Here is a 26,114-nt window from a genome sequence, read left to right as displayed (position 1 = left end):
ATTGTCTTTAAGGGTGACGCTGTGTTTCCTTTTGGCCTGCCCTCCTCCTACTTTTCAAACATTAACAGGTGGCAAGGCCTCGGGAGTCATATGGGAGGAGTCACAGGGAATTAGCAGACAGCGGCAAACAGCAGGAGGATGGCATTCTATGTACAACTGTGTGTGCGTGACACAGACACGCAATATTTGATTCTCGAAGTTTCACTCCAAACTCTGCTTTTTGCTTTTTTCTCTGTGTATTTGTCTTTTGGCCTGATAGGCTTTTTTTTATTTTTTCCAGTGGAGACTTCACTTTTTCTTTTTCTTCTTTTGTTTTTTGGTCTGGATTATTTAGCCGAAGATGGCAGACTTCCCTTCCAAGGTTACCACGGAGACCGGCACCTCCAACTCCCAGAACACTCAGCAGGGGGGCAACAGCCTCAGAGGCCTGGCAGCTAATGTGACCAGTTGCATGGACATGTCTTTCATCAGGAGCATCCCATCTGTCCTCATGATGGCACAAATAGTGAGTGCTTTGGATGGTTCACATCAGCCTTTGTGTGTAAAAAGTTGGAATGATGGGTTTAAATTGTGGGTGATGAACAGCGACATTTTGTAGTGCTGTTTGTTTCTTATTCTTATTCTATTCTTAGTCATAAAATTATCTTGTCCATCCTTGTCTTTTTAAAGCGCATCCGTCCTTGCGTTTCAGCAGTCTGTCCCCTTGCCCAAAATAAATAAAAACATAAATAAAGCATCCGTGCATGATGAGAGGCTCATGGCATATGTTTCATAATTTATGAACATTATTTAATGCTGATTAGCTGGCTAATTTCCTATTCCCATCCACTTACCATAGTTTGGACTATAAAACACTCCTGTTTAAAAGCCACCTTAGCTAAATTTAGCCGTAAAAATTGATTTGTATATACACGTCATTAAATGGGATATTACCTATATTATAAACACCAGTTGATGTTTTTTTTTTCCCCAAACAATGCCGAACACAGCTATCGTTACTGTGCATTTCGCAGACTCTTGTTGTCAAACGGGGCAAATTCACAGATGAGTTCGGACTGGGGTCACATTGTAGAGATGTCAGCATTTATTGTACTTCATCCCTTTGCTCAAATTAAACACAACTTAAGATGCTTATTTTGGCTCTCAATTGCCTCTTCACACAGCTGCATGTAATGCTTCCATGTTTTTGCCAACTAGGGGTATCGCTCTCTCTCTCTCTCTCTGCTCCAAGTGCAACAATTTGAATACTATACAGGCTACAGGCGGTAATTGACCAGGTGAGCGACGATTACAGGGACAGACGAAATCTCACTTCCGTCCTTGCTTAGTCTGTACTTCTCCTATGTCCCCAAAATGGTAAGACTATGTCCATGGGACAGAATGCCCAGAATGCCCATCACTGGAAATAGGAACTAGAAATATTCCGTATGACATTGTATATTCTTCTTTACTCTATGGCTGTTTAGAAAAAAACTGTTGCCAAGAAAAGCTACAAAAAGCCAAAGCAAAAGCAAAACAAAAGGTTTGAAGCTCTCTCAACAAGCTGTCGTGAGGTAGGCTGATGTCTCGTGTCGCTTCATCTATGATGGCAGTCTATCGTTTAGAATTACAATTGAAAAAATAACCAAACTATTCAGATTAAGAAAAAAAAACACAGCAACATAAATCTATGAAGCTCACGGAACCGAGCTCTTGTCTGTTGTGCTGATGTCATGTTGTGTGTGGTGTGAATTCGACCTCAGTGACATTTAAATTTTAGAGGCTCCACTGAACATTCATTGTTTGGCCAAGTTAATGAAAAAGCCGCATGATGTGACATGGCCAAAAGAAGATAAGATAACAGAGGAACAGGATAGCATAAGAGTGTTTTCTGATGGAAGTGGAATTGAAAACACAGGAAGTGCTGTAGCAACACAGAATGATTGTGTAGGTCAGTGCTTCTCAAACCTTTTGCACCAAGAAGCTTACTTAGCTCTCCAAGTACACCCATAATGACAACATTAAAATACAGAAACTACAAAACAAACCATTGCACAATTTGAACATTCACTGACACTGTCCTGAGTTTAAAAAAAAGTTCAAACAGACTGAAGCTTAACTCATACTCTAAATAACTGGTTGTATTTTATGGTTTAAATGTGAATTTTATTTGTATTCATTGAGTCATACCTTCATGTACCACTAGAGGGAGCCCAGGCACCAATTAGTGGTTCTCGGACGCACTTTGAAAATCACTGGTTAGGTCAATGCTTCCCAAACTTGAGTGAGCCAAAGCACTCATTTTATATTACAAATACTCACGCAAAAAGAGTTTAAACACAAAAACAGCGGTCTCAATTAAAAACAAATGAGTAAAACATATTCGTCTTATTTGTGGTTTCATTTTAAAGTAATCATTTTTAATTAGGGTATTATTTAATACAAATCAAGTAATTATGCAACATAAAGGATACGGTGATAGGCAGACTGTTAGTAGGCGTGCCTCTATTTTCTATAAATGGCGACGTTTGTGTTGGTAGTGGAAGAGCATTTAAATTTCCTGCCTGTCGCTATAACTCACTAGCATGGATAGATGAATAAAGAGGAAGTGAAATTGAATAATTTGCTGATGATCTCTTATGAAACATTAATGTGCCGTGATGAAGTGATTGGGTCATTGCGGTTGCGCTACATTGTACATGTTTGGACAGTGGACATGTGACTCACTGTTTGACCAGCGATGCCTCCTTGGATTATCCCTTGATTAAACTCGACCTGGGTGTGTAGAGCCATGTTTCAAGTGTGACTGTCGTACATTTATCATTTGTGCATGCTTTATCAGCATCCACCTTTATGAGCTCAACCTGAAGTCAAGTCGGAGTCATTAGGCCACTTTGTGGCTTTTAGACCTTTTAGTTATATATAACCAAGCGCCATTATGCAGCGCATGACCATTCACATGCTTGCGGAATTAATCATTAGCTTGTCCTGGTGTTTTATGAGCTCATATTTGCAACTAAACACCCACAGACACAACATTACGTGAGTTCAAATTAAGGAAAAAAACATTTTCAGTTGTGTTATGTTCTGCTTTTGGTGAATCATCAATGCATTTACTTAATTATGCTAGAAATTGAGAGGTGTTGCAAATATTTTTCTTGCCATATATAGCTGAAAATTTTTAATATACACAGGTGCAGCTCAGTAAATTAGAGTAATGTGGAAATGTTAATTTATTTCAATAGTAACCTCATATTAGATGGGAATTAATGAACACAAAAAAATGTCACTGTGTGTAGTGAATCTATATATAATATAAAAATAGTAGGCTCACTTTATGAACTGAAATATTGAAATAAAATACATTTGAACCAATATTCCAAATGTAGAATCAGAATCAAAATCGGAATCATCTTTATTGGCCAAGTATGTTAAAAACACACAAAGACTTTGTCTTAAATTGGAGTCAATCTAGTAAGATACAAACCAGCCACTAAAACACGAAATACATTTAGCACACAAATACACGATTATAGAGAACCGTTAAGCAATTTAAGGTGTCCAGTAGTCATGAGAGAATGTCTAATTTTGAAGGCAGATGACTGTTGTACCTATAAACTCATCGATAAATTGAAATTGTGTGCAATATTTTGTGCAAAGCCTGAAACTTTACTTTACTAGACAGCCACAGATTAATGTTCTACCCTGACAACGCATGAAAGTTGTGTATAAAAACATTTAACTATGCCAATTTGCTGACTTTGTCTAAATGTGTGTTACTGGCTCTCTGAATGACCCGTCTAAATGTTAATGAGCTTTTAGTAAAAAAAAGAAAAACGCTTGAATGATATTTTCTTGGCAAACGACGGTAAGCAGTGCAGTGAATGAATGAATGTTAATGATCACATTTTGAATAATGACTAAATCAAATGGAATTTGTTTTCATAGACATTCAGGACCATATACAATACAATGTTATGATGGGATGGATGCATCACATGATGTCTTGTGTGTGTTTTACTTGTGCAGTTTTTGGGGCTGCTCCACTGGGCGCTGATCGCCAGCTCGCCTTACATGTGGGCGCCGGCCAATGGCTGGGTGCTCTTTGTGGCCGTCACTTTCTGGCTTCTGACCAGCATCCTCTTCATTATAATCCTCTTTAGTGCCCAGAGGAGACTCGCCGCTGTACCGTGGCCACTCACGGTATGTAAGGGGGGGGGGGCAACGGATGGAAGGAAATAATCAGTTTAGTTAGAAAAGCTGTCATAAACTACACATGGTAAAAAAGAGCTAATTAAGTCGAACAGTTTGTCATGGCACACACACAATTCAGTAGAAGAGCAGTTTTAAAGGAATCTGCTGTTCCTGCGCACCTGGGGCTGATTTAAAAAAAAATGCATTTAGTTTATAGAACGTATTTCCATGACACCCAAATATACTGTAATTGTTTGACATTTATTTGTGTTACATTAAATCAGATCATGCCATGATATATTTAACCGGAAAGCACGTCACTTAATGTAAAAAAAAAAAAGTTCCTACCGTCATATTTAGAAATAAGTTGTTGTTGACAACTTGCAAGAACTTCAACAAACAACCTGGGATAAGCACATATATCGACAGCCGGCTTCATGCGGACGCTGCAAGAATAGTGACATGCTACAATACTGTTGCGACGGTACACAGCAAACTTTAAGATTGTTGTAATATAATAATTGTTTGGTTACTTGTTGACAAACCACTGAGGTGTCGCAGAGTGACGTCACTAGTGTGAGACCGAGTTACAGTTGTACTGCACACGTCTACGCAGAGATGAAAGTTTGTTTGTAAGTGTTGTATTGCAACTCGTTAGATTCAATATGTGATGTGACAAAAATGGTGACATCTAGTCTAGGAGATTGTGACGATATGTGTGTGCGATGTTTTCTTTGCCAGGTGATGGTGTATCATGGAGTAGCCACGTTCCTCTATCTGACCGCCTTCCTTGCCAATGCTGCATCTGTTCAGCCCTTCTACTACAGCCACTTCTTCGGACATATGGCTGCTGCTGCTGTGAGTGCGCTGTGACACTGAATACCTCTCACATACGCAAGGATAGAAGGCATTCGGATGAATGCTCAGACAAAAGGATTAGGATACATCATCTTAATCAATTATTTAATCAATCAGGGGTCACGGTTGTCATTTTCTTTATCATTCAAGGACATTTTGGATAATTATCTGCTCCCACTTTTGTTGAAAGCGTTTCGGGAAAGACCTTTTCTGCATTCAGTGCACTAAGTGAGGTCTACAAAAGCATGGTTGTCATTTGACCAATTCCGACCCATGCCCAATTTTTCTCATCCGGAAGGACACCTCACTAAACACGTTTGTGTCACAATCATATGGCAGAATCACTCAGTCAGCATGATAATGTAGGCTCACAAAACTCTGAGGTCTTATGGCAAGTGGTCAAACATCTCTTAGTTGCAATCTCTTAAAATGTTTCCTTAATTTTAGACCAGTATTTCACATTGGCTGTATTTGAGTTTGGTATTTGTCACACACTGTTCTACTAATTAGCAGTGTTATGCTGTGATACTAAATTAAATTAAAAAAAAAAACATGCTTGATTTTATTGTCTACACCACTGGTGTCAAACTCAAGGCCCGGGGGCCAGATCCGGCCCGCCGCATCATTTAGTGTGGCCCGCCAAGACAAATCATGCACAGCTACGTTTCTTGACAAAATACAAAATGTTTTCTTTGTGACTAATCACACTGTTAAAATGAATTGAATGGTAGTTAAACAACATTTTCCTGGATTCTGATTTTTAAAACTCATTAGCCATCACTTTGTTGTGTATATGTAATAATAATAATATGATGATGATAATGATTCACTGTAATAGTGGCCCACCGAGCGAAACCAAAACTATGATGTGGCCCACGAGAAAAATGAGTTTGACACCACTGGTCTACACCATGTGATCCGATAAAACGGAGACACTCATGTTCATGAATATTTTATTTTGCAAAAGCGTCGCCATAGTTACAAATTGGAGGCTGAGACTGAGATTCCATTTGTAATTCTCATAATGGGCGGAGTTGTTGTTAGGGTTAACATGTCCATCCTGTCAGAGTGAAATAGAAATTGATTAAATCTATTAGAAGTTTGAAATATATTTACAAGAAAATTGTGATGTGAAACTGTAGGTCCACCTTGTGCTCATAAAATTATAACATGAGCCAAAAAATGTCTGTCCTATCATTGTCCACCCTATCGGCAGGCTCGCATATTGCTGGCATCGGGCCAAAACCACCTATGTCGCGATTTGCTACATTTAATTTCAATTAAATTTAAACCCGAAGCTAACTGAAAGCAAGCAGTGAGCAACCACATCATAATACCCTATTATTTCCCAATAAACGCTCAAACTGATATGAAAACAGGAAGTACTGAAAATAAACCCACACTCACTCAATGATAACTCAGTTGAAATACAAAATGAAAACAAATTAATAAATAAAAAAGCAAAATTACAATAATTAGCAAGTTTTTTTATCTGCTACATACACACCAGAAATAAAAAAGCAGAGAAAGAAAAGAGATGAGGGAAAAGGTGTGCCTTATACCATATTTATTTGCTCCTCAAATATACTCAAGGTGTAGAAATACACGCCATGTGAAGCTGTGTGCAGTTGACCTTAAGGTAAAGTCCACAATAGTTCACACCCACACGCGCACACACACAGCCTTGGCCTCTGTAGTCTAACAAAGTGTTATCAGTGGCATGTGTCAAGTTAAAGGCCCATTACTGAGGTTGAATCTTATGATCGGTGATTTAAAAAATTTAACATGACGACCTTTGGCTCGTGGTCATAAGACCTAAAGTTATTTCACTGTCACGTCCTGTTGATGTTGTTCAGCCATCTTTTTTCTCTGCCTGTACAGTTCTTTGGTGCCGTGGTGACAGCGACGTACGGTGTCAGTGCTTTTTTCTCCTATTTGGACTGGAAGGGAGACGGAGGAAACGCTGCCACCAGTACCGTGCCCACCTAGGAGTCAAAGAAAAGACTCGCAAAGACTGTTTTATTACTTCTAGGTCTTGTTCATAACGCAAACAATAAACTAGGAGCCATGTGATTATTCTTGTCCAAGGATCACCTACTCCACTGGATGACCCTGAGGCTGTGGGTCACAAAGCATCAAGTTGTTGAGTTTTCAGGGAAAAAGTCTGTTTACTAACTTCAACTGGTCAACAAATGCCTACAACTTTTGTGTCTCTTGGTAATGTCAGTAGTTATACAAAAAAGGATTATTTTATGTTATATATATATATATATATATATATATTATTGTATTTTCTACTCACTGTTTGTAAATCACACTTTGTTTTCATGTTCTTTATGAAATAGGCTCAAATTTCTTTACATGTACAGGTTGCGTGCCAGCATCTTTTCTTTCCTTCTTGGCCTACTTCTTTCCATCATTTTTTTTTAAATCCTTGCATTCTTACTTCAATCCCTCCACTGCTAAAACCTGTCCCACCTTCCTTTCCCAAGACTTGCTATTTATTCATGCATCCTTCCATCATTGAAACCTGCTTTTCTGACAACCTCATTCCCCATTCTTACTTTATACCAAACTCTTGTTCATTTTCTTAAAACTAATGTGCTGCCTTTCATCAGTACCTGTCCAAAACTGCCTCAGAATTAACTTTTTTCTTGACTAAAAATATTTGCAATCAGCGACACTATCTGCAAATAAAAAACAACTAAAAAGTGTTTGTTCACAGACGTGGCCAGCCCTCTATGTGACTTCTGCAGAATTTATAAGTTTGCTAGCCTATTCATTTTGTTAAATAATTTAGTGCTAATAGACTCATTCGAGGAGCTGACCCTAACAATAGCCACAGTTAGGCGTGGTGTTGGAAACATTTTCCTGCACTAAGCCTTATTTAAACTTTTTTAAAGATAGTAGAGCAATTTTTGGTGAACACACGGGCTCAATTATGCACATGCACAAGAAAACGCACATTTACTAAATCAATGGGAGATATGAGGCTTTCTCCTGTTTATAAGAAAACATGTTACTAGCATTTCATTCAGACAAGTATACTATATAAATCTCTATTTACATTTAAAAATCACTTTCACGTGCACAACATTCAACCCTAATAAATATTAGAAATGCATATACTGTCACAAACTGAAAACATCTCATGCAAACTATATTAATTCTCCGTTTTTGTTTTTTTTCTTTGCTTATGACCAGCCTGTGCATGTCACATATCCAGTAAACAAACTTTAAGATTAGTACCAACAGTAATGAAAAAAAAATCCTGATGTTCATGAATAAGAATGAGTCTGTCATGCATTTTCCATCTTAAAACAAGAACACATATAAAGATCGGGAATTAGCTTTTAGGTGTGTTTTGTACACAACTATACATTTCAGGCGTCCACCAGCGGTAGCGCACTGGTCCATTAGTTAGCACCTCGGCTTTGACAGCAGGCAGGTTTGAGCTAGGATGCGTCTTTCAATCGGTGTGGGTTTTGCATGTTCTTCCTGTGCTTGTGTGGGTCATCTGACTACGTCCCAAGGTACAAGAACATACAAGTACGGTTCACACAATACTACATTGTCCATGGGTGTGAGCGGTTGTCCGTTTCTGTGTCAGACTTGAGGTTTAAGGGTAATCACAAGCTAACATTGCATTTCAAGCTCAATCTACAACATGGCGCACTTGTACACTATATCATGTATGTGTACTGTACGTGTGTGCGCGTCACTCCAGCTGATTTGATCCAGAGAGGCTGGAGGCTGCAGGGGTTAAAGGCGTGACTACAAGTCCTTGGCTCAGGTCCAAACTTCGTCCCTCCTTTTCCTAGAAAATATTAAATGGCATTGAAATACGCCATAATGGCCGATAAAGGCATTCTTTGGGGATATCTGATCCCTAACTCACCACTTTGTATTGCAGAACCATCTCCTTAAAGGCCAAAAAGTCAATAAAGGACAGCAGAATGTCTACAATGTCACCCGATACCTCATCCTTGTGCTGCCTACAGGTGAGGGGCAGAGAGAGAGAGAGAGGTATGATGGGAATCTGTATTCGACACGAGCGCCATCTAGTGGCCAGTTGTGAAAGATGATTTGCATACGCAACATTAGACTTGTATAGTGAGTGGACACCTGGTTAGTTGCAGTTCACTACTTAACAAATTGGTGGAACGAGTAATTGGTATTAAGGAAGTGTGTTAAAGTTATACATCTCAACTGGTAAACTAAAATCTTTGTCGGGGAATAGCAAAGTTTAGCCTGGCTTTTTAGTGGAAGAAAATCATCTAAAAGCCACTTATTGTCTTTTCTTTAAGGAATTAAAAATTAGATTAAATTTTCTGGAAATTGAAAACAAATGTCTAACACAGATGACTACTGACAACAACCCTGACAAATATTAATGATTATGTAAATAAAATTGCAAAGTATCAAAAACAAGGCTTTGAAATTGTGAAAAAGCACTGATGCTCTCGTCCACTGAATGCGCTGAAACCACCCAACTCAACAGTCAATCAAATACCACAACTCCGTCCTGGAATAATGTCACTTCATCGAGCCTCTTTGTTATGCCTGCATATATAGTAAATTCATGTTTGAGCCATGAAAAGAGAGGCAGTTAAACCTCGTGTGGCTATTCCACCTTTTTCTGGGTGACGTGAGCACACTTACGGCCAACAATGAGGCGCTTTAATGCAGCCACGCCAGGAAACTATGGAAACTATCTGAAGGGATGAAAGATTTTCAGGGTGTAGGCATAGGTAGCTAGCTAACTGCCTGTCATAATTTCGCGCCAACCACTGATGCGAATGAGGGCGCTTCGTAAGTTTTTGTACAGAGGGGGGAGGTAGGACTCAAAATACATTGTTTTCAGTTTGTGCACGTTTTCGGCAATTCTAATCAAACATGTTTGAATAGAATTAGAAACAAATCTCCGAATACATTTTACAAGGTTTTTAAAGAGATTGGGGGGGGGGATGCTTACATGAGATTATCAATGAAGTTAGACATAATGAAGCCAGGGATCCTCTTTATCAGCTGGTGCTCTACGTATTTCTCCAACAGCTCCACCTATATGCAAACAATGGATGGATATACACATTAGAGCTACTGGCTGTCATGCTATTGAAAGAGGTAATTAAGACCAGTGGAACACCCAACCACCAGTCAGAGTGGCACAAATATATATAAAAAATAAATCAAATAAAATTGTCGCAAAGCATACATGCCTCAAATAGGCGTTTGTCAGTATCAACAAACAACCAGTCACACACACTTATGGTCAATTTAGACTCTTCAATTAACCTGATATGCATGCTTTTGGGATGTGGGACTAAGGATAGGCCAACACAAAAACAGGGGAGAACAAGCAAACTCCATGCGAGGAGTGAGATATATGTTAACCAAAACTCACATATTCATTGAAAATGGGTGTGTAGCTAAGCTTGTTCTCTTCAGTGCTGTCAAATTCTTGATAGTGTTTCTCCATGAAGTTCCGCTGTAGTAATTGAAAATCCTCCTCTAAAGAAAACGGCATAACAAACTTTAATTCCCACAAAAAGCCTGAACATCACAACTGAATGGCGTGAGTGATTGGACTTGTACTCATCGCACCCATAATAATATCTTCTATGCAGCCAACGACAGAGTCGAATGCGGTGTCTGCAGCTGAGGAACTGAAGGCATAGGGCAAGAAATCGGGTACAAAACGAGAGATTGACACATGCTTCTTAAAGAATCCATTTGAAATCGGTGCTTTTCAACCAACCTGGAAATCGCAAAGGTTTCGTCCTCCATGTCAACCATGTCCACAATGTTCTCGCCGCAGCTCTGCACACCTGTGGCGGGGGAGAGGTGTAAGGCGACGTTTGCTTTAAAATGTAAACCTCTTTAGTTCGTCAGAGCTGTGTATTATCTCACACCTTATAAGTTTAGCTCTATACCCAACGACAACGTCAGCTAGCCGGCTAGCGTAGCTCCGGCTAGCTAAACACGTGAGTGAATATATGCTAAACATATAATATAAATGAATATATTAGGGGGGATTACTACTAGTGTTAAATATAAGATCAACAAAGTACATTTTCCGACTTACTTCGAATGTCCATGTTGTAGCGATAATGTGAAGACGTGAAGTAGTGGCGTTACCAAGGAAACGACCACCTGGTGCTGCTTTAAGTAGAGTCTGACAGAATCAAGCGTGAGCAATGTTTGTTCCTACCATACACGCGCTCGATGTTGCATTCGTGACATTCCTTTCAAAGTCAAACAAATTTCAATGACAGGTAAAACCAATTACCAGATTACCTGGACGCCTGCTGACTTCAGATATTTGGCTCCCGATGTTGATGGTATTTCCTTGTAACGACTTCAAAACAGTGATTTATTAAATAGTATGAGCAATTTATGAAGAAAATATGGCGTAATTGCATCTTTTAATATAAAAGTTGTACTTTACGAGCTAACACAAAACATGTGTCTTAAAAATAACGCGTTTATCATCAGGGTTGTAATAATTTTTTTAAGTTTATTTTTTATTTTGGTTTTAAATTAATTTCATTGTAATTCATTTTTAGCTCAAATGTGTTATTTTTAATTCTCGTTTTAGCTCGGGGTTCATTATTTTTAGTATTAGTTTTTTAAAATCTATTTGTCAGGTGCAACAAAAGTCTAAGTACTGTGTAATAAAGTAAACTACAATTCTCAAACAATTGTTTCAGCATTCCTTCTTCTGTACCAATGTGAAGCAATACCAAATATACATTTAAAATAAACCCCAAAAGCTCATACTGCCAAAAACAAGGACATTTTTGCTGCATTAGTTTTATAAAAGGTTAGGCCAGGGGTAGAAACTAAAAGTGACGCCTTGGCAAATAAAAAGGACTATCATTTTGACACACTTTTGAAAAAAGTACTGTTCCTTTAATCATATATTGATATTCGCTCATTTTTGTCCCGATGTGTCCAAACTATGATTAAACATACTTTTGTATCTCAATATGCCTATTTTGAGTAATTGGCATGAAACATTGCCTGTTTTCTCACCTCTTTAAAAAGATAATGTACATATTCTCGTATAGTTTTGGAGTAGTATAAATGCTGCTGGTGTCAGGCAGAATCATCGCGCCTTCAAAATCTCTTTTTAGGAGACAAAAAGAATCCATCTTGAACACGAAATTTACCGAATTATCTGGCAGGATGTAAAGACACCTTGTCACACAAACATCACATGGACATATTTATTACAAACATCACAATCAAGGATACATTTCTTTGATAAATCACATCTTTGGGAATTCTGGGGGGAAATTCCTCCGGTAATTTTTCTAAACAATTCACAATTTTATCCTGAAATTCATCTCCAGCCATATGACTCTTATTTCCCTCTTAAGATGCTCCAAATTAGCAATTCGTAACTAGACAAGCACTTGTGTCACTGGGCAATTCAAGTCATCTACAGAAATCGTCCCATTACACTTTAGATGGTTTTATAGATCGAGCTCATGCATGTGGTGGATACATTTCTGCGTTGCCTTTATGAACAATTCAAACATGTCTTTAGATAAGCCACACAAAGAGAATGATCCTCGAAATCCAAGTCAAGCCGGAGATGCTTCAAGTAAAGGTGGGCAGTAATTCAGCCAGAAAACATGATATCCAACGTAAAGGGTCAGTCTGTAAGCAGGATGATACAGCAGATTTGAGGTTCTGTAAACAAGCAGACTAAGAGTGCCATGATTTGTAGCAAAATGCATAAAAAATAGTTACAGATGCGACATCTTCTCGAGAAACACTTAGGGGGGATACTTTCACATTAGTCCTAGGGCCAGCAACTTCCCTGCCATTTTTTCAATTTCCATTCCATTCTATTTGTGAATCCTGTCAAAATCATTGTCGTAAAGACATCTTAACTCATTTACTGCCATTGACGGCTAAAGACGTCTTTTTTTTTTTTTTTTTAACTCTGCTGGTAGTGAATGAGTTAATAGTCACTTAAAGGGGAGTTTGCAATTGAAAACAAAGAAAATAAAACATTTAATTTCGACTTGACAGTAGTACACTGAATACAACTTGAAACTGCTAACATTGGTGTTAAAGTAACACTCATTGTGGATAAGTTGTTTTACTGGCGAAACAAGGTAACAGGTTAGCATGAGGCAGAGGGAGAGTGCGCAATAAATGATTTGACACCCCGTAAGCTTACTGTCTTTTTAATGTTTTTCCTCAGGCACTGTGGCTTTTTGTATATCAAATTGGAGGCACAAGATGGGCCAAAAACGCAAACCCCCCCCTCAGATCTTATGTACTACTGTCAAGTCACAATGGCCATTTAAACAAATAATGGGGGGGAAAAAAGTATATCGGGAGGTTGGGGGAATTGCACGCTTCCTTTAAATAGAAATGAACATTTATAACATTACATTTATGTGTCAAGCTAATTAAGCGAACTACAAACTTACACAGGTGGTTAGACTTAAGTTTATTATTGACGTTATCCACAACTTTGGTGGGAGAATCTTTTGAATGTACCTCAACCCTAACCCACACCACTGCACGCAAAAGGACAATCTAAGACTTCAAATAAAGCACAACAAGCAAGCAGAGATTGTTTCAAATCATTATGGTACCCAGTTGAAGGTTGCGTTCTGTAAAGGAAGGCGTTTAAAATCATTCCTCTGGTGAGACTGGACATGTAATATTCCCCTAAGTAAAATAAATGAGGCCTGCATCTTTTTGGTTGTCTGACATTAAAAGATCAAATTGTCCAAAATTCCACATAATGGGTCATGGATCAGCACAGGAATGGATATTAACCGAGGGATGTTGGAGCAAAGACACAGACAATGCTACGTTTGAAACACAATAAGTTGCAGATTTACACCCAGTAATATAAAAGTGAATACCTCACATTTGTCTGTACCTTAGGGTTAATACTGTATTGATTACTACTACCCTGCTCTTTCAGAACCCAAAACAGTGGCCTCTAAACACGCTGTATTTTCATTTGTAAAAAGAGGTCAGGTCCGCTAACTGGTTCTTGCAGATGAGACATTTGATATAATCTTCATTACTTTGTGACTCGCTCATTTAGTGTATGCACACAGTTCAGAAGATTCTAGTCCTGCTTCTGCTCAGAAGAGCTCAAGAGGAGGCATCGCTAAATGCGTGTAAGCTCACGGGAATTCTGCTGCGGTTGGTTTCCAATCGGCTCATCTCCTCTCTTTCCTATCATCACCCCTCCACCAAGGCCTCTTCTGACCAGAACGCGCAGTTCTGCTACGTTCACTGTGGCATTGTCCACCAAGCCCGTTGAGCCAGAGGGGCTTTGGGGCGGAGGTGGCAGTTGGGCTTGTGCGTCTTTCCTTACAGGAAGAGTGTCAGGAGACATGTGCAATGAGTCTGACGCGAGTCTGGATGTCTTGGCGACAGAGGGGACACGTTTCTAACTGTAAGGCACACTGCATACACATCCCCCTGGAAAAAACAACAGCCACAGATTATGTTAGGAGGGGGGGGGATCTGCATTTATGAGATCACTGTTAGGTCCAAATTTTAGGTTAGATCAAACGTTTTCTCCAATTGTAAATAATGGAAGTAGAATTGTAACTGTAGTGGCATTTCCTTCTTATTACTTTTACACAAGCGTAAACAGGATAAAATGGTAAAAATAAAGCCAAAGGGAAAAAAATCCTTTTCTACCAGGTGAACAAAGATTCTCAAGGTATACTGTGGCCTCATGTAAGGTTAAGCATGATGGTGGTTTGAATTCTTGGGAGTTTAGAAAATGCATATGCTTACCCATGCCCGCACGGCCGCAGCTCTGTGTCAGCCATGATGTCACAGCACAGCGTGCAGCAGTTGTCGCGGATGCTAACTTGTTTCAGTAAAGCCAGACGCCGATGTCTAGAAAACACAAGGACAGAAAAAGCTGTTTGCGGCAACTAATGATGCAGTTTCCTGACGGGGTGACTCACACCTTTACGACCGCAACAACAGCTTGGTGGAATGACCACTCACATGGGAAATGTTTTTATGTATTAAAATGTTTTCATTTTTAATTTCAACAAAGTGTGGCACATCAAAGGCAAAACTATACTTATTTCTACATTACCAGTACATCTTTTCAGAGGACCAATTTCTGTACATTTTATTTTCTTTTCAAGTTCCTCCAGCAAACATTGCCACACACCTTTTTTTCATGTTTAAACATAGTGCTATTATTATAATAACAATACTAACAATTTCAACAACAATAATACTAAATTTAGATTATAAATGAAAAATCTTTCATAAGAACAATGAATTATTTTAACCAATTCAAACAAAATGCTTGCTAAGAAAGTAGAAGTTTTAGCACTTTAATGCATTTCACCTATAATGGTAAGACTTTTTAAACCTTGAAAATGAAACAATAAAAGCCAAGCATATAAACGTGTGAAGTATTTGAATTTGGGTGGTACTCAAAGATTGTGCAAACATGCCTGTGAATATCTGTTATCTTTTATTTTATTGGCATCCATCTGGCAGCATGGTGTTAAAACAAAATTAAACAGCAAATGGCAATAATTATATTGTGAAGCATAATATAGAAACAAACAACCTTGTAACATTGTAGTTTTTGATATATTCAACTCAATATATTGACAATGCTTCCAATATATAAATTTATGGGGTGCCGTCGTAAAATTGATTATTATGGATAAAATATACCCAGCTTCAATTTACCTTGGTAGGATGATCTTTTCACTCGGCAGCAGCGACGCAAAGTCGTTAAAGGTGCTGAACTTGACTGAGGGCGGGTGGCGGAAAGGCTTGGCGCCAAAGTTAAACTCACACTGCTGGTATGACATGAAACTGGCTGCCGCAAAGAAGCCGGATCTGACAGATTAAAAATAAGGGGGGATGAAACCAGATTGTTTGGGAGAACATAAAGAAAACAGGAAAAATGAATCAAGTGTGAACTTACGTGGCGGAGGAGAAGACCTGTTTTTCTGGTGGTAGCTGATGTCCATTCAAATAGAAGATCATCTGCTTTTTGCTGAGGTCCAGCAGGAAGCCGACTGCATCTCCTACAAAAAGAGCCCATCAACAGAGCACAATAAGGTCTAAGAAAAACTTTTCTAACTAATCTTGATGTTATAGCAGCATGTGCGATTTATACTACTAAAAGAATATATGTAGATATAACACTGTGTCAGTCATTTCAAAATGCATACCCTCCTTCCAGCAGGGGTGAGCGTGAGGTTTACTGCGAGCATTGTACCAGATGAGCTGCCTGCAGCCATCGTATGCGCACGAGTATTCATCATCGCCAATCCCGTAACCCTCCTGCAACACACATTGGCACATGTAAAAACGTAAGCAGAAACGGATAAGATGAGAAATAGCTGGATTCGCGGGAGACAAAAGGTTTACGTGGTTGAGGAACTTGCTGTCCTTGGTGGCCCATCCGATTTGCATCACGCCTGATGTAATGACTATCACCTCATAGTACCACACGCCTGAATCCACGCAGAATGTACAACGCACACTCTCGAAAGAGGACGCATCACAACGGGCCTGTGGTGGGTAAAAAAAAATAAATAATAATGTGAGACTTGTGCTGAATTTAATTGAAGACTCAATGAGTTTTATAATCAATTACACATATGGAGTGGAAAAATTATTCGTAGGGCACGACTGATATGGATTTTTTTAGACCGATATTGAATTTAGTATTTCTTTGAGTACTTTTTGTCATCTATAATACTGTAAATAACTGAGGCTAATTTCTGACCTCTAATCCGCTGGGGGAGATCTTGAGGTACTCGCTGACGTCATTGCTGTTGAGCATGGCGTTGATATGCTCGAGGTTGACCTTCTCGTAAGTGAACTGACGACCCTCTTTCAGGACTGGATGTGAAAGAGGAGTGGCACGACAGCCTCCTTAGTGACTCACCCACACAAAATTAATGGAACAACTTGTCGTATTCGCAGGCCAACTCACACAGGTTGTCTAAGCTCCACTGCGAGCAGAATCCGACCTGCCTCTTTAGGTAGTTGGTGTGTTCTGCCCACAACTCCAACACAGCCAGTCTCTTGCTTATACACGACTCGGATACTGTTAGCTTGTTCTCACCTGGGGGGTGACAAATGCAGTTTTTTTAATTATTTTTTTTTTAATTATTTTATTTTTAATTATATTTTTTTTAAATTATTATTATTATTTTTTTTTTAATGAGTGAACTTACTGGTCTGAGAGAACTTCTCCAAGGCAATCAGAGCAAACAGCATGACAGTGGGGTGCGCCTCAGAGCCCTTGGTGTCAGAAACATGATATAAACAGTCATTAATTTCAAAATTTCGACATTAGCTCGCCAAACTCCACATGAGCAATCAAGAGTCACAACTTGATGTAAAGCTTGGAGGCTTTTTTGGGTTTGATTTTTTTTTTTCCCTCCAGTGAAAGATTTGTTCAGCAGAGAGAAACGGATACTGCAAGTGCGAGTGTAGAACTGGTTTAATTAATCCTTAATGATTCGGTGGAACATATTATTAATTTTTGATAGTACTTTGTAAATAAAGTGCGCTATGTGCGTTATTGTTATGATTAGCTGGGGTTAAGGCAAACGTCATGCCAATCATGGATCAGTTTTAGAAAACAGGTGAGTCGTGATTGGTTCTTACTCAAGCCCTGGGCAACTGTCATGTTATTTTCAGTCGACAGAAAAATCCATCAATTTAAAACATCTTTTTTGGCCTCAACTATGCTCACCATGCTCTCTAGAAGGTATTCAAGAGTTCCTGGGCTCAAGAGTCCAATACTGGCTGGTCCTTTAGAAAGAATGCACAAGATTAGCAGGCTGATTTGGTCAGTGTGTAAAGACAAAACAAACATTCAAGTGTGTCAATGTACCAGCTAGTTTCTCAGCCAAACATCCGAGGACAGCCGTGGTGTTTCTGTGTTTGGCAGGAGTCAGAGCATCCTGTCGGGCCACGGCTGCACTCAGACTCAGCATGTCCGACAGTTTCTGGAGAGCGTCCTAATGACAAGACGAGTTGCTTAGTCAAAGATGGCGACTCTCGAGAGGAAGGCCAATATATCATTATATCATTTAGATGTTCTGCTTTGGTGACGTTAATTCCCTATTTCCCCCCCAACAGCATTCATTTTGAGGTGTTACAGCCCTTGACATTTCATGGCTGTTACGTTTTGTTTGTGTGATTGGGGTTAATGTTTGGCTGTGTGCAGGAGCTCTCCCCCTGCTCTTCCTTGATTGGTGGCCCTTGTCCCCAACTCGGCCAACCAATCGGTGCAGGGTAGAGTGGCCTGATTAGTTGTTGGCTTCAGGTGTACCACCAGCTACACATTAACCACCACAAGCTGGCTGTGTCTTCTTTTGTGCCAGTCAGTCGCTATACCTCTTGTGTTTCGTACCACTCTTTTTTTATGTTTCATGTTATTTTCTTGGCCAGAAACATCCTGCATTCATTTGCATTGCCACTCCGAGTGTTAACTCCAATTTTGTAGTATTGTATTCGGTGACCTCAACATGTTGCGCCTCTGATCCCCACAATCTGGGGTACTTGTTTTATCTTAGAGTGCCATTTTCACTTCCCTCAACTCCCACACCTACATTAGATCATTCTTCTTTTGTCACCCCAAGGGAAGGTTGGAACACATGGTAAAATTGTGCACAAGACATATCAGCAATGACAAAAATGGGGATTTATTTGTTTAAGTTTTAGAGGTGCAAGCTCCTGTAATTTTACATTGTTGTAAAAATTATTATTCATGCTTTCTTCCCCTAAATTGTGTGTTAGATGATAATTCACCTTCAACTAGTTTGAGGAATGATTCTAAATGCTATTCAGGGATTGTCTAATTGTGTGTGACAAATATATTGTAATGGGAGGTCACAATAAAATGTTTTATAATTCATTGTTTTCTGAAGAGATTTATTAAAGAGATTGAGGCTGGACATGAGAAGACCATAGAAATCGAATTAATCTTAACACAGTAATGTGCATAACTAATGGGAATTGCCTAAAAAAATGGATCAAGTAAACAACTAGTAGGACTGAAAGGGAATGCAAAGAAAAAAAAGATGGATGCATGTACAATGTCGCCATTTTTTAGCACTGGAAAATAATATAATAATTCTAGCAGCTACAATACAATCTCATCCAAGGCAACAATCACAACCATTTAGGCAGGCTTTGAAACTGAATAAAAGGATAGGACCAGGAGTACCGTAATCTCAATCTTTATAACACATCACTTTCTTGAATCTGCTGCTGTTGTTGCACAACGCACAGGCGTCATATTTGTCCAAAGACTACTAATCGAATATTAATTTGTTCCCTTCATTACTTTAAACAAGTAACATTTTAAAAACAAATTAACAGGGGTTGAAACAAGTTTTACTATTAAGAATAATGTCTTGTGCCCTTTCCCATTAACTGTTTAATCAGGTGGGTCTGATACGCATCTTACATGATTTCCCCTGTGAATGTATGCTGTTTTGAAATATTAAGCAAAAGGAAACATTGCATTTTCATTTCCCTTGAAAGGATAAAAGCCTTTAGTAAATTCAACACATTTCACCTTAGTGGGCAAGGGACATTCATCCAATAGTAGGGTGATGACTGCAGGGCCAAGTGGGTCGTCTAATGGTATCACTCGAATCAGAGACTGGACAACTTCCAGCCAGCCGTCATCTAAAAGAAAAGAAAGGCAAGATGCAACTTCAGCTTCTGCTCAGTTACCTTCCTCAAGCGCAAAAGCCTTCATATCAAATATGGCAGGCGCCACCACTTTTAATCCTGTTGCCAACAGCGCACACAATCTGGTAGGATGAGTGATCACCTTCCATTTGAGAACTTGGTAAAAGATCGCAATTTAAGGACTCAAGCATAACATACCCAATCAACAGCGCAGAAACGGTCGTGGGACCAATACAGTAAACCCATGCTGTATTGCGGTTCACTTTTTACTGGTCTGACATTTTGTGGGTTTTATTTATTTAACCAGCTAAGGAAATCCACCTGTCTGCAGACAGCAGGAAAAAACAAGGAAAAACTCAAAGGCAAGTACAAGATAAGGTACAAATACATAAAACGATCTGAACTACACATGTACGGAACGTGTATAATGTTGCAAATTCCCAATTATTGCTGCCTTATGTGCAGGCATTATCCAGTGCTGAACTTCATATATTTTATGTCAGGCACCCAGTTGGGCAGCTAAGGGGCCCTCAGGAATGTGTTGACTTTGTCTCTTTGATGACAGGCAACTTTTTTGTTCATCGAAGAAAGACCATGTTTTGTGATGAAGATATACAGAAAGATACCAGGCAATACAATAAGGACACTGTGAGTCAATAAAATAAACATGTAACTATAGAATATAAAATAAGAGTAATACATTTGGTTTGGAACGTAACCTCCAGCGATGGAGAGAGATTACTGTGCCTCTGCAGTCATGTCTATATTAGCTATCATGATAGCGCAAAAATTCGCCAACAGATAACTGCTAAACTATGTTAAGGGGTGTGGCATGGACAAAGGAATATTTTTTTGTGCAGCCTCACATATCTTTTTTCTTTAATATTGCAACATTTAATCTTAATATACACAGGAGGTAGGCATCTATTAGAGTGAATAATTTGGCGCCGTTTTAAATTAGGATTGAGTGGCCTTGGCGGATGTCCATGTCTGCGTTGCTGAGTGCCACTCACTTGCATTACTGCAGACAGAAACAACGACAAGTCGACAGGCTTTGAAGGAAAACAATTCACATCCTTTGTTTCCAAGTAAAACTAAAGTGCATTGCCAAGTGGCCTATGAATAATGCAACATCACGTTAGACTGAGAGGCTGGTAGCTGACCAATGAGCCACATAGCTGCCGTCGAGGCTCAGCAAATGCAAGCTAAAACTTGAAAGTCACGGTTGCGATTAAGTATTTCGAGCAAACACTGTGCACGACAAACCACTGGCACACACCATTGAAGATGTACATTGTAAAAAAAACAACCTACAGCCGCCGTTTTCCGTTGGCATAAATAACAGGATTAAAGAGGATATGACATTCAATAATCTTCAACCAAAACTAGGCTAAAGGTTGAAATACTTTTTGCTTTCACCTTTTTCTTTGAAATTTAATGTCAATTGAGGGTATAACTTGACTGTGACATCTTAACTTACACAACTTGTAACAAATTGAACTCATGACTAAGACAAATAACTCCCAAATATAAGTTCCCAATGTAAATGTTCTTACCCGTCTCTGCCATCTCGTGTAAAGTGATCATGGAATAAGGTGGTTCTTGATCACTGGTAAAAACAAAACAAAAATCTGTTTAAAGAATGTGAAAGCAGTCTAGTTTACCTTGTGTGTGTGCGTGTACACATCGATTCCTAATGGAGAACGACACAAACTAAAATAATCTAGTAGTTTGTCAGACCAGTTTTCTAATGAATATTTAACGATATGACCTAATTAAATGCAGAAAAAAAGCCACTGCTGGTCTCTGACTGTTGCATTTAGATTCATCTGCAAATTCTTACTGCCACTTGTTTCAGTTCTGACTTTTCTTTTTCAATAAACTGCTCAATAGTAACAATAGACAATCATCAAGAGGTGGAATGATTAATCGACATCTAATCCCTTATCGAATTTAGGAATAATTATTTTTGAGAATAATTTAAATACTTGCTCCATTTGAAATTGTCCATAGCAATAACCTTGGAATTACAGCCTCTCAACAGTAAACTGTCAGATTTTTTTTAGTCCTCCGTGAAAGCAGATTGTGTTCCTTGAGTTGAATCAAGATAAAACATTTGCAAACAGACAATGATCAACATTTTTGTATATTTTCTGACATCTTCAGGTCAAACCAGTAACTATAGATACAGAAAATATGATTCATTTTCTACATTGTCAATATAAAGTAATTCATGTTGTTAATAAAGGGATGGGAATTAAAATGTGTTTTTTTAATCAAATTAATTAATTACTCTGGATAATGGTCTAAAGATTAATCAATGATTAAAATATTCAGTAGTGGGCCTTGTCAGTCAAACTAAATAATTGTTGCCATAAAACCGGAAGCATAGAATTACAAATGTAATGTTGACAAGGAAGACAACCACTTCTTTAGGCTGTTGTACTTTGTTGGTTCAATCACATTTTAAGCCTGCCACAATAACAATGATACTAAATCAGTTCAAAGTTAAACTTTTGGGAACTTGGGCTGGCGATAGCTAATGAAGCGGAAAGTCAGCTTCCTGTGTACAGCGTACACGCTCACTCATTCATATTAGAGCCCTTGTAAAATTGTGAATTACGGCTTATGTAATTGAAATGCACGGTTGCTATTTTTTTGGGGGGAAGAGAAAACGCATACATGCCAATTTTTCTACAACGCTTGCACTGTCACATCTTGAGTTAAATATTGTCAATAGAGGTATACTTATTTACTTGTCTACAAGGGTCCTGATGACAGCCAGCGTGTCCAGCACCAGGCCATCCACGTTCTGCTTTTTCCGTCGTGGCTCGTGGGGACCGCGCCCCCTGCGCGGGGGTCTGACCGGGTCTCTCGGCCGACTGCTACGAGACTCTCCGGCATCGACAGCTGTGCCCGTACCGTGGTCCACTCGCCTAGCTTGTCCTCGAGATGCCCTCGATGTCCCGTGGTGATGGTCCTCTGTATCGCTATCCTCCCGGCACACGCAGCTATTACCCATGGTTCCAGGACCAGCAAGCACTAATGTGATGGTCTCCCACGGGGAAGAAAAGGTGTTTGTGGAGAAAAGGAATAGCAGAACCTGTGCAAGGCTCCTGCAGGCACAGTAACTGATCCAGGTAGCTACTATCATATCATTTGATGGAATTGGTTATGAGGGGTTCTTGTCCCAAAGGGCAGGGTTGTATTGGCCCAAATGATCATCGTGACTCCAAGTAGTGATTTGGAGATATGTTAACAACACACAACTGGGTTAGTAGACCAAGAGGGGTCAGGTGATGTGATGAAGTCTTTAATCATCATAATCATCACAAGGTTCTGATCTAGAGGGTCCTCCTGGTCTCACACAAATTTGGGAAGCTAAGGGTGCAAAAAACAAACAAACAAAAAAACATTAGGGACCTACAAAAGTTTAATCCAAGTAAGTAAATTAAGGTCACTCTGGAAAAAAAAACCCTTAAGTGTTAAAGAAACTAACTCCTTTACTTTCTTATGATTTACACAAGTCAAATGAATTTCCACCAGGCAATTAGGCCAGGTAACTCAAGCAGACAAAATAATAATTATGGAGCCAAAATGCTATTGGCGCTGTTGATGAAACATCCCAAAACAGTTAGCGTGTTAGCTTGCTAGCCACCCACCAAGCAACAGTTACAGCAATAGTACCTCTAAATAAAACCACGAGTCTGAAAAGTCGTAACTGTCGCGTCATTTGTGAGTTGAATTTCATTCACGTGTACACTTACGTCTCAGTTGCTTTCTAAATACTCCAGCATCTTAAAAGAACCACGCCAGAAAGTAGCCAAAATAGGTTTCCAGCGACGATATAGGTTGTGGGTAACCAGCTGCTAGTCGATAGCTTGGCTAACCATGACTGTCAAATGCTCAAGTTAGCAAACACGAGTTGCAATCAACTAGGCGCAGTGCTTCTGCAGCCAAGGTAATAAAGAGTATATTTACCCAACGAAGCGCGTATTCCGCAACACACTTTTGTTGATGGCCACTAGCGAAATGTCATGCACATTGGAAAGACGCTACACGGAATTGCTGCCTGGCAAGCTTCATGCTAAGTTCCGTAGCATAGGCAGCTAGCAGCAGACTAACCATCATTGCCTTCAGCCGGGATGCAGAGGATGATTCCGAAGCTTTCTCTGCAAACACCACACGCACACACACGCACGCACACAACTTAAAATGACAAAACTTAAAAATAATTTCAATCAAGAATATATAAAATGTTCTGTGCTAAATATCTGAAATATATTTGTGCGTATAAATGGATCTGTAGATGAAAATATTATACAAAATGACATTAGGGCAGCAAGGGGGACGACTGGTTAGCATGATGGCCTCACAGTTCAGAGGTGCAGGTTTCGATTACAGCTCCGGCCTTCCTGTGTGGAGTTTGCGTGTTCTCCCCACGCCTGCGTGGGTTTCCTCAGGGTCCTCCGGTTTCTTCCCGTATTCAATAAACGTGCATGGTAGGTTCAACACAAAATTGTCCCTAGGTATGAGTGTGAGCATGGATGCATGTTTGTCTTTGTGTGCCCTGCGGTTGGCTGGCAACCAGTCCAGGGTGTACCCCGCCTCCTGCCAGAAGACAGCTGGGATGGGCTCCAGCACACCGTGACCCCCGTGAGGAGAAGTGGCTCAGATAATGCATGGATGGATAACATTATTTGGGAATTTTATGCCAGACCGCAGCCCGTCCCTCAACAATTCATAATAGATCAGACAAAATAAGACAAAATCTTCCGGCCATGGTGGGCGCGACCGTGTCCACTGGGAAATGAAGCACAGGATGTTTTCAGCAGACTAGCTGATTGGCTGAATGGTCATGACCCACCCTCAGAGACACCTACACAGACAGACTACTGCAGAAAGCCAGTTGAATCATTAAGAGCCAGACGCCTTCCCTCTGGAAAACGCCATTTAAGTCAAAAACCACAAGACTCAAAGAAAGTTTGCCATTAAACTCTACCTCACTACACCCCCCACTTGAAAAAAAAAATCCCCCTTATTTTTCATGGCACACGGTGCTGGAGCAGTTTCCAACAGAGGAAATCACTGGGAACAGATGCCACGGAATGGAAATGACCCAAATCAGGACAGTGAATCAAACTTGGATTTTTATCAGATGTCTCAGACTTTGAAAGAAAACATTTTTTTTTATTTTATTCCAAACATTTGTACTAATACACAACCATAATATGCAGGGAAATGAATGGCTAGTTAATCATAACATAATGTGATACTTCTATGCAAGCCTTGGAGTCTGATCAGATCACATACTAAGTTCCAGAATAAGTTGCCACACTATTTTCTCTAAACTCATAGAATGAAGAATTTCATGGTGAATAAATATCTAGAGCCATTATGATCATATGAGTATTCAGATAGTATGCTGTAAATTGGGACAGTCATACACTCTGCTGCGGTCAAGGGTCGTGTTGAAGCAATTGTCACGATACATCCCACTCTTTCCCAGGTGTCTGGTGAATTTCTGTGTTTTAGGGTGGAATGTACATGGTGTAGTTTCAGCGGTGGGAGGATACAGGCCGTAGTCACCGTAGGTGGTCCTGTACAGGGGGTTCTGAGGTTTGGACCATGGCGATGGAGTTGCACCTTTAAAAGATGGAGTGGCGGTGCAGGTGAAAACTGGGTTTCCAAGGTTGATGCATGTTTGCATGTTTTCCGCCTGCTCTTGGTCCTGGCCTGACATCACTGAAGCACTTGCTGAGAAAAAAACACTTGTTTAAATTTAATTACATAGAATTATGACAAATTGATGTAGTTAAACAAATAACTACTCTTGCTACAAAGGTATTAATAGGTAATAAAAACAAAAGTTTTTGTCATGTAGAGGAACTATAATTTTATTTGGGCATTACATTGTTTCGTTTTAATCTCCTTATTTACGATAGCCACCAAATCACAAGACTATGTTACAGACTCTACTTATCTTTTTGTTAGACTACTTGAATGTTGACGTTTATTGAAACACTTAAATCTTATAGTTATATCAATTCACTTGGTCTTTGTCATTGCAGTGGGGAAACCATAAACAGTTGACGCGATTTATAAATATTTTGTCTTGTTTATGAATCAATTAAAAAAGTTTAAATGTTTTTAAGTTACGTAAAAGTATTAAAATTCTATTTTGATATTCGGATATTTGAGCAGTAGTTATGAAGGAAAACATACTTGCTACCAGATCAACGAAAACAACAATTTTACAAACGTACCGTCCAAGAGCGATTTCTCCAAACAAGGGTCGTCTTTCTTGGGTTGTTCGCAGTCCTGTCTAGTTTCCATAACGACCGTTAAACACCAGCGATGCCGAGCGGGCGAGACAATTCGAAGGC

The 26,114-nt window shown here is 39.4% G+C and overlaps 4 protein-coding genes across 8 annotated transcripts; 1 reads left to right on the top strand and 3 right to left on the bottom strand.

The window, feature by feature from the left end:
- Positions 1–145: 145 nt before the first annotated feature.
- pllp (plasmolipin) lies at positions 146–7,745 on the top strand. Its single transcript, XM_088299363.1, has 4 exons — positions 146–505; positions 4,009–4,182; positions 4,915–5,031; positions 6,913–7,745. The coding sequence occupies exons 1-4, from the start codon at positions 341–343 to the stop codon at positions 7,018–7,020; spliced, it is 564 nt and encodes a 187-aa protein (XP_088155489.1). The 5' UTR covers positions 146–340; the 3' UTR covers positions 7,021–7,745.
- On the bottom strand, positions 7,292–11,274 carry arl2bp (ARF like GTPase 2 binding protein). Its single transcript, XM_088299364.1, has 7 exons — positions 11,117–11,274; positions 10,790–10,859; positions 10,636–10,697; positions 10,436–10,542; positions 10,007–10,092; positions 8,930–9,026; positions 7,292–8,848 (listed from the first exon to the last, which is right to left on the bottom strand). Exons 1-7 carry the CDS (start codon positions 11,127–11,129, stop codon positions 8,750–8,752), a joined length of 534 nt encoding a protein of 177 aa, XP_088155490.1. The 5' UTR covers positions 11,130–11,274; the 3' UTR covers positions 7,292–8,749.
- Positions 11,275–12,246: 972 nt separating this feature from the next.
- rspry1 (ring finger and SPRY domain containing 1) lies at positions 12,247–25,434 on the bottom strand. Of its 5 annotated transcripts, none has more exons than XM_088298179.1 (16): positions 25,375–25,434; positions 23,854–23,900; positions 22,485–23,109; positions 21,285–21,337; positions 19,610–19,722; positions 17,918–18,044; positions 17,777–17,835; positions 17,253–17,319; positions 17,009–17,140; positions 16,799–16,914; positions 16,438–16,581; positions 16,239–16,350; positions 15,989–16,091; positions 15,748–15,900; positions 14,821–14,925; positions 12,247–14,496 (listed from the first exon to the last, which is right to left on the bottom strand). In XM_088298179.1, the coding sequence occupies exons 3-16, from the start codon at positions 22,880–22,882 to the stop codon at positions 14,400–14,402; spliced, it is 1,779 nt and encodes a 592-aa protein (XP_088154305.1). In that variant the 5' UTR covers positions 22,883–23,109; positions 23,854–23,900; positions 25,375–25,434; the 3' UTR covers positions 12,247–14,399. The 5 variants fall into 5 exon arrangements, with proteins under 5 accessions (XP_088154305.1, XP_088154304.1, XP_088154302.1 ...); XM_088298178.1 differs by lacking the exon at positions 25,375–25,434 and adding an exon at positions 24,105–24,744; XM_088298176.1 differs by lacking the exon at positions 25,375–25,434 and adding an exon at positions 23,496–23,623 and having other exon boundaries at positions 23,710–23,855.
- Positions 25,142–26,064, bottom strand: pierce1 (piercer of microtubule wall 1). Its single transcript, XM_088298083.1, has 2 exons — positions 25,995–26,064; positions 25,142–25,485 (listed from the first exon to the last, which is right to left on the bottom strand). Exons 1-2 carry the CDS (start codon positions 26,062–26,064, stop codon positions 25,142–25,144), a joined length of 414 nt encoding a protein of 137 aa, XP_088154209.1.
- Positions 26,065–26,114: the final 50 nt, after the last annotated feature.

The sequence above is a fragment of the Idiotropiscis lumnitzeri genome, chromosome 6 (assembly GCF_059441095.1).
Source record: "Idiotropiscis lumnitzeri isolate Australia: NSW breed Sydney's pygmy pipehorse chromosome 6, RoL_Ilum_1.0, whole genome shotgun sequence".
NCBI lineage: Eukaryota > Metazoa > Chordata > Actinopteri > Syngnathiformes > Syngnathidae > Idiotropiscis > Idiotropiscis lumnitzeri.
Note: the sequence above shows the minus strand (reverse complement) of the source record. Positions and strands in the feature narration are given on the sequence as shown.

Excerpts from the sequence above, each read along its gene's own strand:
- pllp (XM_088299363.1), top strand. The coding sequence starts at position 341 with ATGGCAGACTTCCCTTCCAAGGTTACCACGGAGACCGGCACCTCCAAC. Across the intron at positions 506-4,008 it reads TCCTCATGATGGCACAAATA|TTTTTGGGGCTGCTCCACTG; the intron begins GTGAGTGCTTTG and ends TTACTTGTGCAG. Across the intron at positions 5,032-6,912 it reads GACATATGGCTGCTGCTGCT|TTCTTTGGTGCCGTGGTGAC; the intron begins GTGAGTGCGCTG and ends CTGCCTGTACAG.
- arl2bp (XM_088299364.1), bottom strand. Across the intron at positions 10,093-10,435 it reads CACCCATTTTCAATGAATAT|GTGGAGCTGTTGGAGAAATA; the intron begins GTGAGTTTTGGT and ends GTTTGCATATAG. Across the intron at positions 9,027-10,006 it reads AACTTCATTGATAATCTCAT|GCAGCACAAGGATGAGGTAT; the intron begins GTAAGCATCCCC and ends CCTCACCTGTAG.
- rspry1 (XM_088298179.1), bottom strand. The coding sequence starts at position 22,882 with ATGATAGTAGCTACCTGGATCAGTTACTGTGCCTGCAGGAGCCTTGCA. Across the intron at positions 18,045-19,609 it reads AATGTCCCTTGCCCACTAAG|GACGCTCTCCAGAAACTGTC; the intron begins GTGAAATGTGTT and ends TCTTGTCATTAG. Across the intron at positions 16,092-16,238 it reads TCACCCCTGCTGGAAGGAGG|GAGATGCAGTCGGCTTCCTG; the intron begins GTATGCATTTTG and ends CTCTTTTTGTAG.
- pierce1 (XM_088298083.1), bottom strand. The coding sequence starts at position 26,064 with ATGGAAACTAGACAGGACTGCGAACAACCCAAGAAAGACGACCCTTGT. Across the intron at positions 25,486-25,994 it reads GGAGAAATCGCTCTTGGACG|CAAGTGCTTCAGTGATGTCA; the intron begins GTACGTTTGTAA and ends TTTTTTTCTCAG.